The sequence below is a fragment of the Silene latifolia genome, chromosome Y, assembly GCF_048544455.1.
Source record: "Silene latifolia isolate original U9 population chromosome Y, ASM4854445v1, whole genome shotgun sequence".
NCBI classification, from domain to species: domain Eukaryota; kingdom Viridiplantae; phylum Streptophyta; class Magnoliopsida; order Caryophyllales; family Caryophyllaceae; genus Silene; species Silene latifolia.
Genome location: NC_133538.1, coordinates 325,626,509 through 325,639,982, shown reverse-complemented (window position 1 = coordinate 325,639,982; position 13,474 = coordinate 325,626,509). Strand labels below are relative to the sequence as shown.

At 37.6% G+C, this 13,474-nt stretch overlaps 1 protein-coding gene across 1 annotated transcript; it reads left to right on the top strand.

Moving 5' to 3' along the window:
* The first annotated feature begins 2,512 nt into the window (after positions 1–2,512).
* LOC141631338 (protein FAR1-RELATED SEQUENCE 6-like) lies at positions 2,513–4,765 on the top strand. Its single transcript, XM_074444023.1, has 3 exons — positions 2,513–2,771; positions 3,449–3,765; positions 4,682–4,765. The coding sequence occupies exons 1-3, from the start codon at positions 2,513–2,515 to the stop codon at positions 4,763–4,765; spliced, it is 660 nt and encodes a 219-aa protein (XP_074300124.1).
* The last annotated feature ends 8,709 nt before the right edge of the window (positions 4,766–13,474 follow it).

Sequence of the window (13,474 nt, the reverse complement as noted above, 5' to 3'; positions counted from 1 at the left end):
ATTCTTGTTTTTATTATTTGTTCATTATTGTTTTTATTATTGTTAGAAGTAAATCTTCATGCTGGGTTTTCATGAATTTGAGTTTTGAGTAGCATGAACGCATTCTGACAACATTTACATTAACACTTTTGCGATAGATTTACATTTACACTTTTTATTGTTATATTTTTTATGTGAGTTAGCATTCTGACAACATTTACACTTTTGTTGACATTTACACTTTTAAAGCATCACATTTACACTGCATTTCTGCTCACATTTACACTTTTGGTGTACTTTTACATTTACACTTTTTAATTGTTATAGTCACCTTTGCATTTTTATTGTTATATTTTTTATGTGAGTTAGCATTCTGACAACATTTACACATTTGTTGACATTTACACTTTTAAAGCATCACATTTACACGCATTCCTGCTCACATTTACACTTTTGGTGTACTTTTACACTTTTGTTGACATTTACACTTTCAGACAATCACATTTACACTTCGTTTCTGCTACACATTTGGATGTTTACTCTTTTTGCTATAGTTTTACATTTACACTTTTTAATTGTTATAGTCACCTTTTAATTGCTAATATTATAGTTTTAATTTGAGTTAGCATTCTGAAAACATTTACACTTTATTTGTTCACATTTACACTTTTAAAGCATCACATTTTACATTGCATTTCACGACATTTACAATTTTGCTGACATTTACACTTTTAGAACAGCACATTTACACTTCGTTTCTGCTGACATTTACACTTACACTTTTAGATGTTTACATTTACACTTACACTTTTGGGACATCATAATTTGCACATTTACACTTTTTGTTGACATTTACAATTTTAAAGCATCACATTTAGACTGCATTTCTGCTGACATTTACACTTTCAGAACAACACATTTACACTTCGTTTCTGCTGACATTTACACTTACACTTTTGGATGTTTACATTTACACTTACACTTTTGGGACATCATAATTTGTACATTTACACTTTTGGAATATTTACATTTATGGAACATTCACTTTACATTTACACTTACACTCTGTGCACATTTACAGACTTGCTAAAACAGAATGGAGTTCAACCTTTGTGGGCATGAGAGCGTGTAGGGAGGTCGAGAAGAGGTTTACACCGTACATCGTCCAGGAGTTTGGGGGCGTTGAAGATGCGGTGACTTTTTATAAGATATACGCCATTGCTTGTGGGTTTGATGTACGTAGGTACACAACAAAAAATGGCGTGGCGGTGAGATCAAGTCAAAGCTCGTCGTCTGCAATTGAGAAGGTTTCGCTCACAAGAAGGCCAGTAAAGATCAGGATGACGGACTGGTTGGGGAGAAGTCACAGAGGATATTCAAGGTCACTAGAGTGGGGTGTAAAGCGAGGATACGACTATATATGAAGAATGGTCTTTTATTAATTGACCGGTTCCACGAGGGTCACAATCACGAGCTTATCTCACTTAAGGACAGAGAGTTCGAGAAATTGTCGCGTAACATACAGATTATCACAAGATGATAATCGTTTGAACTCAAGGGTTTGTAATACATAATCACTCTCTATACTAAATAAATAATTCCATTCATGTTATATTTATATGACGTATGTCATTAATGATTGATTGGCGGTGAAGATAGGAGCAACAAAAACATACGAGAATCCGCAAAGAACAAGTGAATGGATACGAAAACATTGGAGCAAGCTTAAATGATTCTAAGAACTTCCATAGGGATGTTAAATGTTTCATTCACGAACGGGATGGTCAGTTGTTTGTTGACCATTTCAAGGAAATGGTGAAACAAGAATAGGTTTCTACTTTGACTATGACCTTGACGATGATGGCAGCCTACGTAGGGCCATATGGGGTGACAGTCCGAGATAATTACAAAATTTTTGGTGATGCGGTGTCATTCGACCCAACTTACTCCACTAATAAGTATTCTATGGTATTCACACCATTCACAGGTGTTGACCACCATAAACGGTCTGTGACGTTCTGTGGGGCTCTAATTGCAAGGGAAGATTATGAGTCATTTAATTGGGTTTTCAGCCGGTTTTTACAAGCAATGGGGGGTAAGGAACCCGAGTACATAATTATAGATCAGGACCGGTATTATCAAATCTGTCCCTCTTGTTTTCAAGACAGCGCGCCATCGGTTCTGTATGTGGCATATAATGAACAAAATGCCCAGTAAGTTTGGCGTCTCGAGGAGTGATTATAATGAGTTCATGTGTAAAATTAATGACATTATATGGGATGATGAGCTTGAGGCACCAGAATTTGATGGTATCTGGGAGCAAATAATTGAAGATCATGGTATTGGCGTAAATGATTGGTTTGCAGATACATATGCTATAAGGGGACAGTGGGTGATGGTGCATTGCAGAGACTTGAGGATGGCGTCGATTATGAGGACAACTCAAAGATCAGAGAGCGAAAATAGCTTTTTCAAGAGGTTTGAGCACAAGTCAGGAACATTGGTTGAGTTTTGGATGCGTTTTGAGAGCGCTATGGACCAACAAAGACATACACAGAAGCAGCTTGACAAGATGGATAAGCACTCGTCCGCAACGGCGTCAACACATCTGGCATTAGAAATTCATGCTGCAAAGGTGTACACCTATTCAGCTTTCCACAAACTCAAACAAGAAGCCATCTTCTCAATTGATACATGTAGAACAGGAGGTTTCACTGAGAGAGGCGAGCTAGAGGTAACTACTGTCAAAGATTCATCTAGAAAGAAGAATTTTGAAGTTGCATACAGTCCAGGTAGTTTACACTTCCTATGACATTTACACTTTCTGTTTTTATCTCATTTAAATTCCTATAACTTAACATTTACACTTCTAATAACTTAACATTTACACTTTACAGTTCCTGACATTTACACTTCTTATTAGTTTACATTTACACTTCTAATAACTTAACATTTACACTTTACAATTGATGACATTTACACTTTACATCATATGACATTTACACTTCCTATACCTTAACATTTACACTTTTCCACTTAATGACATTTACACTACATTTCATGACATTTACACTTTACATCATATGACATTTACACATTTAAATCCCTATAACTTAACATTTACACTTCTAATACCTTAACATTTACACTTTACAGTTCATATCATTTACACTTCCTATTATTTTACATTTACACTTCTAATTACTTAGCATTTACACTTTACAATTCATGACATTTACACTTTACATCATATGACATTTACACTTTCTGTTTTTATCTCATTTAAATCCCTATAAGTTAACATTTACACTTCTAATACCTTAACATTTACACTTTACAGTTCATATCATTTACACTTCTAATTATTTACATTTACACTTCTAATAACTTAACATTTACACTTTACAATTCTTGACATTTACACTTTACATCAGTGACACTATTTTTAACGTTCACACTTACATGATAGCTTTATCTGATGAGACAGGTACACGTAAAGCAAGCTGCAGTTGTACGATGTTTGAAAGAACCGGAATCCTATGCCGCCAAATAATATGGATTTTTTCAGCAAGTGGGATAAAGACTATACCAGAAGATTATGTTGTAAATAGATGGATGAAAGAGTATCTCCGATTAAGGATTTTCAATACTAATGGTGAAGGGACAGAAAACATGCAAGTCATCGATGAAAAACAAATTGCAATGTCAATAATGTGGTCAGAAGTTCATGAAGCTGTAGGGCTCCTTCGAGACAAAGGAGTAGCTGATGTTGTGACTTTTCCATTTGTAATTAGATCATTTAAACACTCCCCCTGTCACCATTAGGGGAAGTGTTGAATAAAAATCAACAAATGGAGAAATTTAAATTGTACGGTATATGAGGTAGTGACGATATTGCCACCAAAGAATTCGAAAAACAAGGGGACCGGAAAAGAGGCTATTGTCACCAAAACAAAAGCAATGGTGTTGGCTAGGAAACCCTAACGTAAGTGTAAGAATTGCAAGAGAATGACAAATCACGACAAGAGAAGCGCCTAACCCCTTCTCAAAGATACACGCCATTGTGCGAAGGGTTGTCTCGAACGAGAAGAGGATGAAGGAGAGGAGGAGGAAGAGCTGGAGTCAGAACAAGAATAGACGTCAGATCAGTGACAAGTGTTGCTCTATATATTTTGAGTGTGTAACTTAAAACTTTGATGTGCTATAACTGGAGCGGGCGATTAGGAATTGGTCTCATGGCAGCGTAACTTTGAACTGCAGTTGGTGTAACTTTTAGTAACACCAACGTTAGAGTTACACTGTCATAAGACCAAAATCTCTCTGTTTTATTAGATAGCCAACCATTGTGTTACTTGAACTTATTTTGGATTACTTATGTTATTTCAAGTAACAGTTACACTTATTTTCAAATAACTGATGTTAACATTTACACTTACCATGTCAGCACATTTACACTTCCAGTATCTTCACATTTACACATACTATATCCTCACATTTACACTTTTAATATCTTCACATTTACACTTCCAATTTAGTCAGTTTACACTTTATTTGTTCACATTTACACTTCTCCTATATTCACATTTACACTTCCTATTTGTTCACATTTACACTTGGGCTGTCACCACATTTACACTTCCCATGTCACCACATTTACACTGTATTCAATTTAATTTCAGTGTGTTTACATTCACACTTTCAGTATGATAAAGTTGACACTGACAGTGTTAACATTTACACTTTAAGTGTGAACAAACATTTACACTTAAAGTGTAAATGTGACTAAATTACAAGTGTGATAACAGTTACACTTGCAATTTAGTCACATTTACACTTTGAAAAAACTATGATTATAACTGCCAAAAAATAGTCAACCATTAAACTTCATTAGTGTAATTTACCATTACACTTCATTACTGTAAAGCTTACACTTGCAAACATTGCCAACCAAAGTACAAAACATTCTTTTCTAAGTTCAAGATTGCCAAACAAAATACATTTCAAAAAAAAATATGTCCACAAATTGTTCACTTTTTCGATAACACAGCCTTAATTTTGCGCTTCTTTTGTAACTTGGCCCATAAATCTTCTTTTCAGCAAATGATAAACCCATTCAACTTTGCTTCAAAAATGTCTCTGTTGACATTTATGTCAGCTAGAACAAGCGTCGCCACCAACTCGACTACCAAGTACCGTCGATTCCTCTTCCTCTCCAAGTCTGGATGCTCAAAAGGTTGACCCTCGTACATCATCATATACATCATACAGAAAATCCCTGATTCTGTTATGTTAGGAAGGGGTGTTTGGTGCCTTAACGGGATTTGCCGATGCTCAAAGCTAGTAATCTCATATCCCCTGTCCGTTCTGACATCCAAATAATCGCTAACAGCTGATGCCACTTGGCGAGTAACATTGCACATTTCAGACTGATCCCAATTGGCATGATGTTGGTAGTCAAGGAGATCAACAGTTTGTTATCCAAAATTTATGCACACGCATGCAAAGTGCCCACCAATGTTGACAGGTACGAAGATAAACTCGGCATTCAGGTTGAAAGTTTTATCACAGTCCTGGAAGAAGGTATCCCAAATGTGATACTACCGATCAGTGATGTCATTAGACTGTGAGCCCGCTTCACGTATATCCAAAAGCGCATGATACATTCTGTTCGGAGAAGTGCGTGAGCCTACATAATAAAAGTAAAAACTAATGTATAACTTTTAGGCTTTGTGTGGGGGGGGGTACCATATGACGTATCCCAAAGAAGGCCATCCTAGGAAGTAAGTATTCAGCAGACTCCAAATGGTTCAAAGAAAAACGACCCATGACTCAATGACAACGGGCGACATTACAACCTCGGGAAGCATGGTCATGATGTCGGACCGGTGTGGCGCGGCATGCCTCTTGTACCAAGAGATTGATTCGCTGCAATAAAACACACGTATAATAGTAAGAAATTGAGAAGTAGTTACAAATTAAATATCGTAACTAATTATTTTTATTATAAGAGTCTGGCAGGAACTAACGACTTTTCAAAGTTGTAGTCGTCTAACAAGCAATAGTCCACCGCATGCTTTCGACGTGATCGAACACCCCTGACCAAGCTTTGATTATTCCGTAAGAAGGTCGAGATAACAAGAGTCTGCGTACCAGCAGCCCCACAGTCAATTGAGAAACCCAACCCATCCCCCCCGCCCCGGGGACGGCTCCTTACGGCTGACAAAGTTTGGCTACCTGACGATGGCGCTGACGCTTGGACAACAACGGGGCTGCTTTCCGCCTGTTTGGCTACAGGATTGAACACAGGGTTTCCTTCTACGCATTTAGGGGGTGGGACTGCAACACGGGGACGTTTACTGTACGTAATCTCTTCCTCATCGTCCAGACTCCGCTTCTGTGCAACATTGGAGACCGGGTTCAGACCTTGACCATACTTTTCCCTGAATGGGTTATCCTTGCGCGAACGCTCTCCCTCACTTTGTTATGGTCACTCAGGATAAGAATCGACACCACTTCAGCCCGGACGAGGTTGATAACGTCCATCTCACCTAAGGCGCAGTCAAATAGCTTCCCGTTGAAAATCAGCATGTGTATCATCATGTACACCCCGCAATCAAACGCAGAATACCCCGTACCTTGCCATTTAAATTCGACATTGACAAATTTGAACCCGGCAACTTTTGAACCTCTGACAAACCCTTTAGACTCCAGATACTCACCCATTAAATCACACTGTAAAAGGAATTTCAAAAAAAAAGTCAATTTAAAAACAGTGTTTACAATTCCAGAATACATATACACTAAAGAACAAATTAAGGTATGCTATTTATAATTATTACCATAATACGGGAAATTCCAAAATATGGAAGCTTCTCAAAATCATCGTCATAGCGACGGTTGTCCAAATACTCTAACTGCTCGGAAACGAAGTTTATGCATGCACAGCTGTAATGATCATTATTGCCAGATAAGATCGGGATGAAGACCTGGCGGATCTGACAACAAAGACATAAAAGATACACTCAGTAAAATTTCACATTTACACTTTCAATAATTCGTCACATTTACAATCCCTGTGTCATCATATTTACACTTTCCATATATTCACATTTACACTGTATATGTCATGACATTTACACTTCATATTTAGTCACCTTTACACTCCCTATGTCATAACATTTACACTTCACTATGTCTCACATTTACACTTCCTATGTGACTGACATTTACACTTTCCATATATTCACATTTACACTTTATATGTGCTGACATTTACACTTCCTATTTAGTCACCTTTACACTCCCTATGTCATCACATTTACACTTACTATATAATCACATTTCCACTATACATCATGGCATTTACACTTCACTATGTATCACATTTACACTTCATATTTCATTACATTTACACTTCACAATATCTCACGACATTTACAGTTCACTATGTCTCACGTTTACACTTCATATGTCATGATATTTACACTTTACATATATTCACATTTACACTTTATATGTGCTGACATTTACACTTCCTATTTAGTCACCTTTACACTCCCTATGTCATCACATTTACACTTTCTATATAATCACATTTACACTATACATCATGACATTTACACTTCACTATGTATCACATTTACACTTCATATTTCATGACATTTACACTTTCTTCTTAATCACATCCAGGCATTTACACTTTCTGTGAAAATCACATATACACTTTCGGTGTGATGACATTTACACTTCACAATAGGTCACATTTACACTTACTATATCAGATCCAAGTTGAAATGGAGACAAACAGGATTGAATCCAAGCATCCCACCCAGCCCAGATTTCGTCCTTTTTGTCAAGAACAATTCCTTTCTTCTTGGCTTTCCAAATATCCAGCGTAGCACTCTGTTCAAATGAAGGGCAGCGCTATTAAATTTAGACACTTACGTTACAATTAAATTGGAACTATAAAAATTACATTGAGTGAGGATAGGACAAGTACGGTGTGACTAAGCCCGAAGAAACAACGAGAGGATGCAACTGGTGCAGTTTGGTCATACATCATCTTATTGATTAGTAGGCACCAACAATCGATTCTGAAATTCATAACTTCTGTCCAGGTTCAAGGGTTAACATGTCTTCTCGTGACACGAAGAAAAAGTCTGAAAAAACTGCCAATTCTTCCCTACAAAAAAAGAAAAAATTATATAAGGCGAACATGGTTACGACAACATATAAGTATTAATATGTTTGACATAGAAATTAATCGACTCACCCTTTCAATCAAGCTTCTGATTTGTTAAATACGTAGTCCAGGACGTATTTCCTTTCCTTAAAAACACCCCGAAATAATTTCTTATTCACTGCAGTCTCAAGAACAAAGCCCCTGCTCAAGGGCATGGGTTCCCACAATCCATGGTGCAAGTCAGATTCTCAGGGACCACTTCCATGCACTGTAAGGGCTCAGGTGAATGAAATAGAAAAGGTTGGTGATCCATATTACTCCGGGGGACATAAATTTCCCGACCATCCGCAGGAACGGCTGGTTCAGAAGGGCCTGCCGCATCACTCGTTCCAAAATCCTCACCTGGAACCCCCTTAAATGCCTCAGCTAGCTCTCCAGTAGATATAAACGTACACTGAAATTCCGGCAACTTAAACTCAGAGTAGGGTGCTTCAACAACCACCTTATCTGCTCCTTCTACAACATCCATGGGCTTGTCATCATTCTGAAATGAACCAGGACAACCGGGTTGTATAGTAGGGCGCTCACCTTGCTCGTTGACCATGCCACTACCAATCTCTAACCCTTCTTGTGATGCATCTTCATGGACTGTGGTCGAAACAACGCCAGGCTCACCATCCGGTACTTTCGTACCACTAACTTGGCGTCGGTCAACGGGCTGTTCCACTCCCAGTGCACCGCTAACATCCACAGCCTCAACAGGCACTAGTCCAACCACCATTGGTTCGGGCCCACGGCAGGGCCCCTGATCTTGGGGCGGCTCCATGTCCATGCCCTGCACAGCCTCATCCTGGTCTGTCGGTGCACCGTTAACATCCACATCCACGCAAGGCACTAGTCCAACCACCACTGATTCAGGCCCACGGCGGGTCCCCTAATCTTGAGGCGGCTCCATATCCATTCACATGACCTCGTCTGTTCTCTCGGGTGCACCACCCCGTGCCACTTCCTTTGTGACCATTTGTCGACAACTTTTTCAGCGCGTTATCAATATCAGTTGTCGCTATAAATTTCAACTGAAATGAAGATGAACCATCTTCAATTGACGGGACTACCACATCCGCATCCACCTTGTTCGCCACTTTTGAAAAAGACGCCTCCCCTTCACCAGAAACATGCCCCTGTTCTTGAGCCAGCTCCATATCCATACCCTGCACAATCTCATCCTCACCTATCTGTACGCAGCCCTCTGCCGCTTCACCACCACCATGACCAATATCTGTCAAACCTTGCAGCGCGTTCTCAATATCAAATCGAAATAAATTTTAGTTGAATCGAAGATGAACCATCTTGATTTGATGACCTACCACATCCGCATCAACCATATTCGTTGCTTCTGACTTACACTTCTCAACAACATGTTCAGCTTTCTCAGGGGCACCACTAGTGTCAGACACTTCCCCTCCCAAACTTTCCCGCTCCTCGTTCAATGAGGGCTTTGTGTAAGCTTCTTCAACTTCATCCGGGCTATAAATTTTCTCTAGAATCTGCCGATCAGTTAATTGAGTCAAGTCGTCGGTTAAATCTAGCCCGCATTCCTCTTCCTCTCGTCGACAGGCTTCGTTAAGTTCAGCGGTGTTGTAGAAATCAGCGGTCTCCATTACCTGTGACATCGCCGCATCACCTGCTTTATCACCCAAATCAGAATCTTCTGCAAGTGATACAGGCTCTACGATGGCGTAAACTCGAACTTAGGAACCTTGGTCTTTTTTTTCTTGCTTGCCTTTGTTTTTTTCTTGGCCACCTTCCCAACATCTGACAATGAGGGAGCGTTATCATTATACTTCTTCATTTGGGAAGCTAAATTTCCAACTTCTTCAACATATTCCTTCACCTTTGCACCTTCAAAAAAAGCTTGCGTCGCTTGTGACGGAACAAGATCGATTGAAGAAGTAGCACTGTTGTTAAATTCTTAAGCATTGCAGCTGCATCCGTATACCAGGAATAGAAGGCCACAGCGTTCCTTTGAATCTTCAAGTACAGCTCGTGTACACCCTACAGTTGGTAACAAAAAAAGATTTAAGAGTCTAGATACACAAAATATACCTGCTCAATATATATATATATATATATATATATATATATATATATATATATATATATATTAAAAAATATGTGATTAATTAAACATTCATAACATAAATCTTACATCTACAGCCCTAGCTTTCAACTCATCATCATCTTCAACACCGGGAGGGAGTTCAATCTGAATAAACTTCTTATCGGGTGATGTACCCGACGTTGAAATCAGAAGAGGCGTAGGGCTTGCCAATGGCGCCTTGGGCGCGCCAGCTATAGCCAACATCGTATTACCAGTGTCCTTCTCATCAGGGGTCTTCTTTTGACATCGCGGGTACTTCACCTTCGACAAAGTTAGTCGACCCAGTGGACCCACGTCCAACTCATCCTTTAACCTCTTCGATAGAGTTTTCAGATCCCAATGCTGAATAAGTGGAAGGCCATCTGGTCAACTCTTGCCACGGTAATCATACCGCTGAAAATAAGTAATCATAAGGAAAGGGATACAACCAAGCAGATGTGATCGCATGCTGCTGCGAGCCTCGGGCGCGACATTAGCTAAACAATTTAATACATACGAGCACCAGTCATACTCCGGTATAGCACTCACATCTTCAACCACTTTCAAAAGTTTGATTTCAATCCCGTTGTTCAATGTCGGCGCAAGGAATGATGAAATGCTAAGAAGCAAAAACAGGCGGCAGAATTCATCACCTCCATCTTTGAATTGCTCTGACTCAATATAATTGAAGACGTCTCCTAAAGGAATAGAATCAGAATTTGATTTCACTTTGAACTTTTTCCGCCACAGTTGTTTTATGCGCACATATTTTTTATCTTTAGCACCAGGCATATGTCCATTAGGTACTATTTCCATCTCTCACTCACCAACAGGTAACATGAAACAGTCATAGACATCATACTTAGTAACCATAAACTCCTTCAACTCCGACGCCCTGAAAACATAAGAACCATCGCTGAAAGCCTCAAGAAATTCAGGAACATGTGAAAGCGGGGAAAGTTCGAGTTTAAGATGAAGCGACCCCCAAATCCAATCCCTGTCGCGGCTCGTTGGGCAATGTTAAGCTTACTAATAAGCTTGTGAAGCCTGTTGGGCGACACTTAACTAAAGCTTGATAGGGGTAACTTGGGGTTGTTCTTCGCTTTCAGGTACTTCTCTATCAGATACCATCAGAATCAGGAAAAAAAAGTACATAAGAAATGCACAATATCAGTCAACCAATAACAGTCTACACATTTACATTTACACTTACTCTATCATCACATTTACACTTCCAGTATCTTCACATTTACACATCCAATTTAGTCAGATTTACACTTTTTTGTTCACATTTACACTTCTCCTATCCTCACATTTACAATTCCAGTATCTTCACATTTACACTACCAATTTAGTCAGATTTACCCTTTATTTGTTCACATTTACACTTCTCCTACACTCACATTTACACTTCCATTGTCTGCCCATTTACACTTCCAATTTAGTGAGATTTACCCTTTATTTGTTCACATTTACACTTCTCCTACACTCACATTTACACTTCCATTATCTTCACATTTACACTTCCAATTTAGTCAGATTTACCCTTTATTTGTTCACATTTACACTTCTCCTACACTCACATTTACACTTCCATTATCTTCACATTTACACTTCCAATTTAGTCAGATTTACAGTTTTACTGTTCACATTCACACTTACTTTATCCTCACATTTACACTTCCAGTATCTTTACATTTACACTTCCATTTTAGTCAGATTTACACTTTATTTGTTCACATTTATACTTCTCCTATCCTCACATTTACACTTCCAGTATCTTCACATTTACACTTCCAATTTAGTCATATTTACCCTTTATTTGTTCACATTTACAATTCTCCTACCCTCACATTTACACTTCTATTATCTTCACATTTGCACTTCCAGTTTAGACAGATTTACACTTTATTTGATCACATTTACACTTCTCCTATCCTCACATTTACACTTCCAGTATCTTCACATTTACCCTTTATTTGTTCACATTTAGACTTCTCCTACACTCACATTTACACTTCCATTATCTTCACATCTGATTCCATTTTAGTCGATTTCTGAGTTTTAGTGTTCACATTTACACTTACTCTATCCTCACATTTACACTTTGAATATCTTCACATTTACACTTCCAATTGAGTCAGATTTACACTTTATTTATTCACATTTAAACTTCACCTATATTCACATTTACACTTTCTATTTGTTCACATTTACACTTTTTTTGGGTTCACATTTACACTTGGGCTGTCCTCACATTCACAGTCCCAATTACATCACATTTACAATCCCCAAAAACAGGCTCGATTAAAACCCTAACAAATACATTGACACTACCCATCAATTCAGATTTACACTATGAATTTAATTAAAAATTCAAAGACGCAATAAAAATCACATAAATTGAAACACGCAATAAAATCATAAACTCATAAATAACAAAATACAAAAACGAAATAACCCCAATATAACAATTACGACTCAAGGATAATTTGCAAAATTAAAAAAATTACAACAAAGAAAAGAATAAAGGATGATCAATGAATTACCTTCAAAGTGAGGTAAAGAAACAAAGATAGGAACTACAAGGGTTTGAATGCGATAAAATATAGAGAAGAAAATGGATTTGTTGTATTTGGTAAGGAAGATGATATGTAGAAAAGAAATGAAGAAATGTGAGATGAAAGACGGGAATAAGAAAGGACGGTTTTTTGAAATTATGAGGAGGTTGTATGAGATAGTAAATGGAAGTTGAATAACGTGCAAGTGACTGATGGAGGAACATACATGCAGAATGAAACAGCAAGTCTAACAGCCTAAGGAGAGAGGTAATTAGTCTACATATTATTATAATGTTATAAGTTACTTTTTGGTATAATCTTAGCCATTCATCCTCACAATCTAAGGGCTCTAAATGGGACTTAGGGACTTAATGACTTAAGGTGGACTCACTTGATCCTTTCTCTCTCTCTCTCTCTCTCTCTCTCTATATATATATATATATATATATATATATATATATATATATATATATATACATATATATATATATATATATACATATATATATATATATATATATACATACATATATATATATACATATATATATATATATATACATATATATATATATATATATATATATATATACATATATATATATACATATA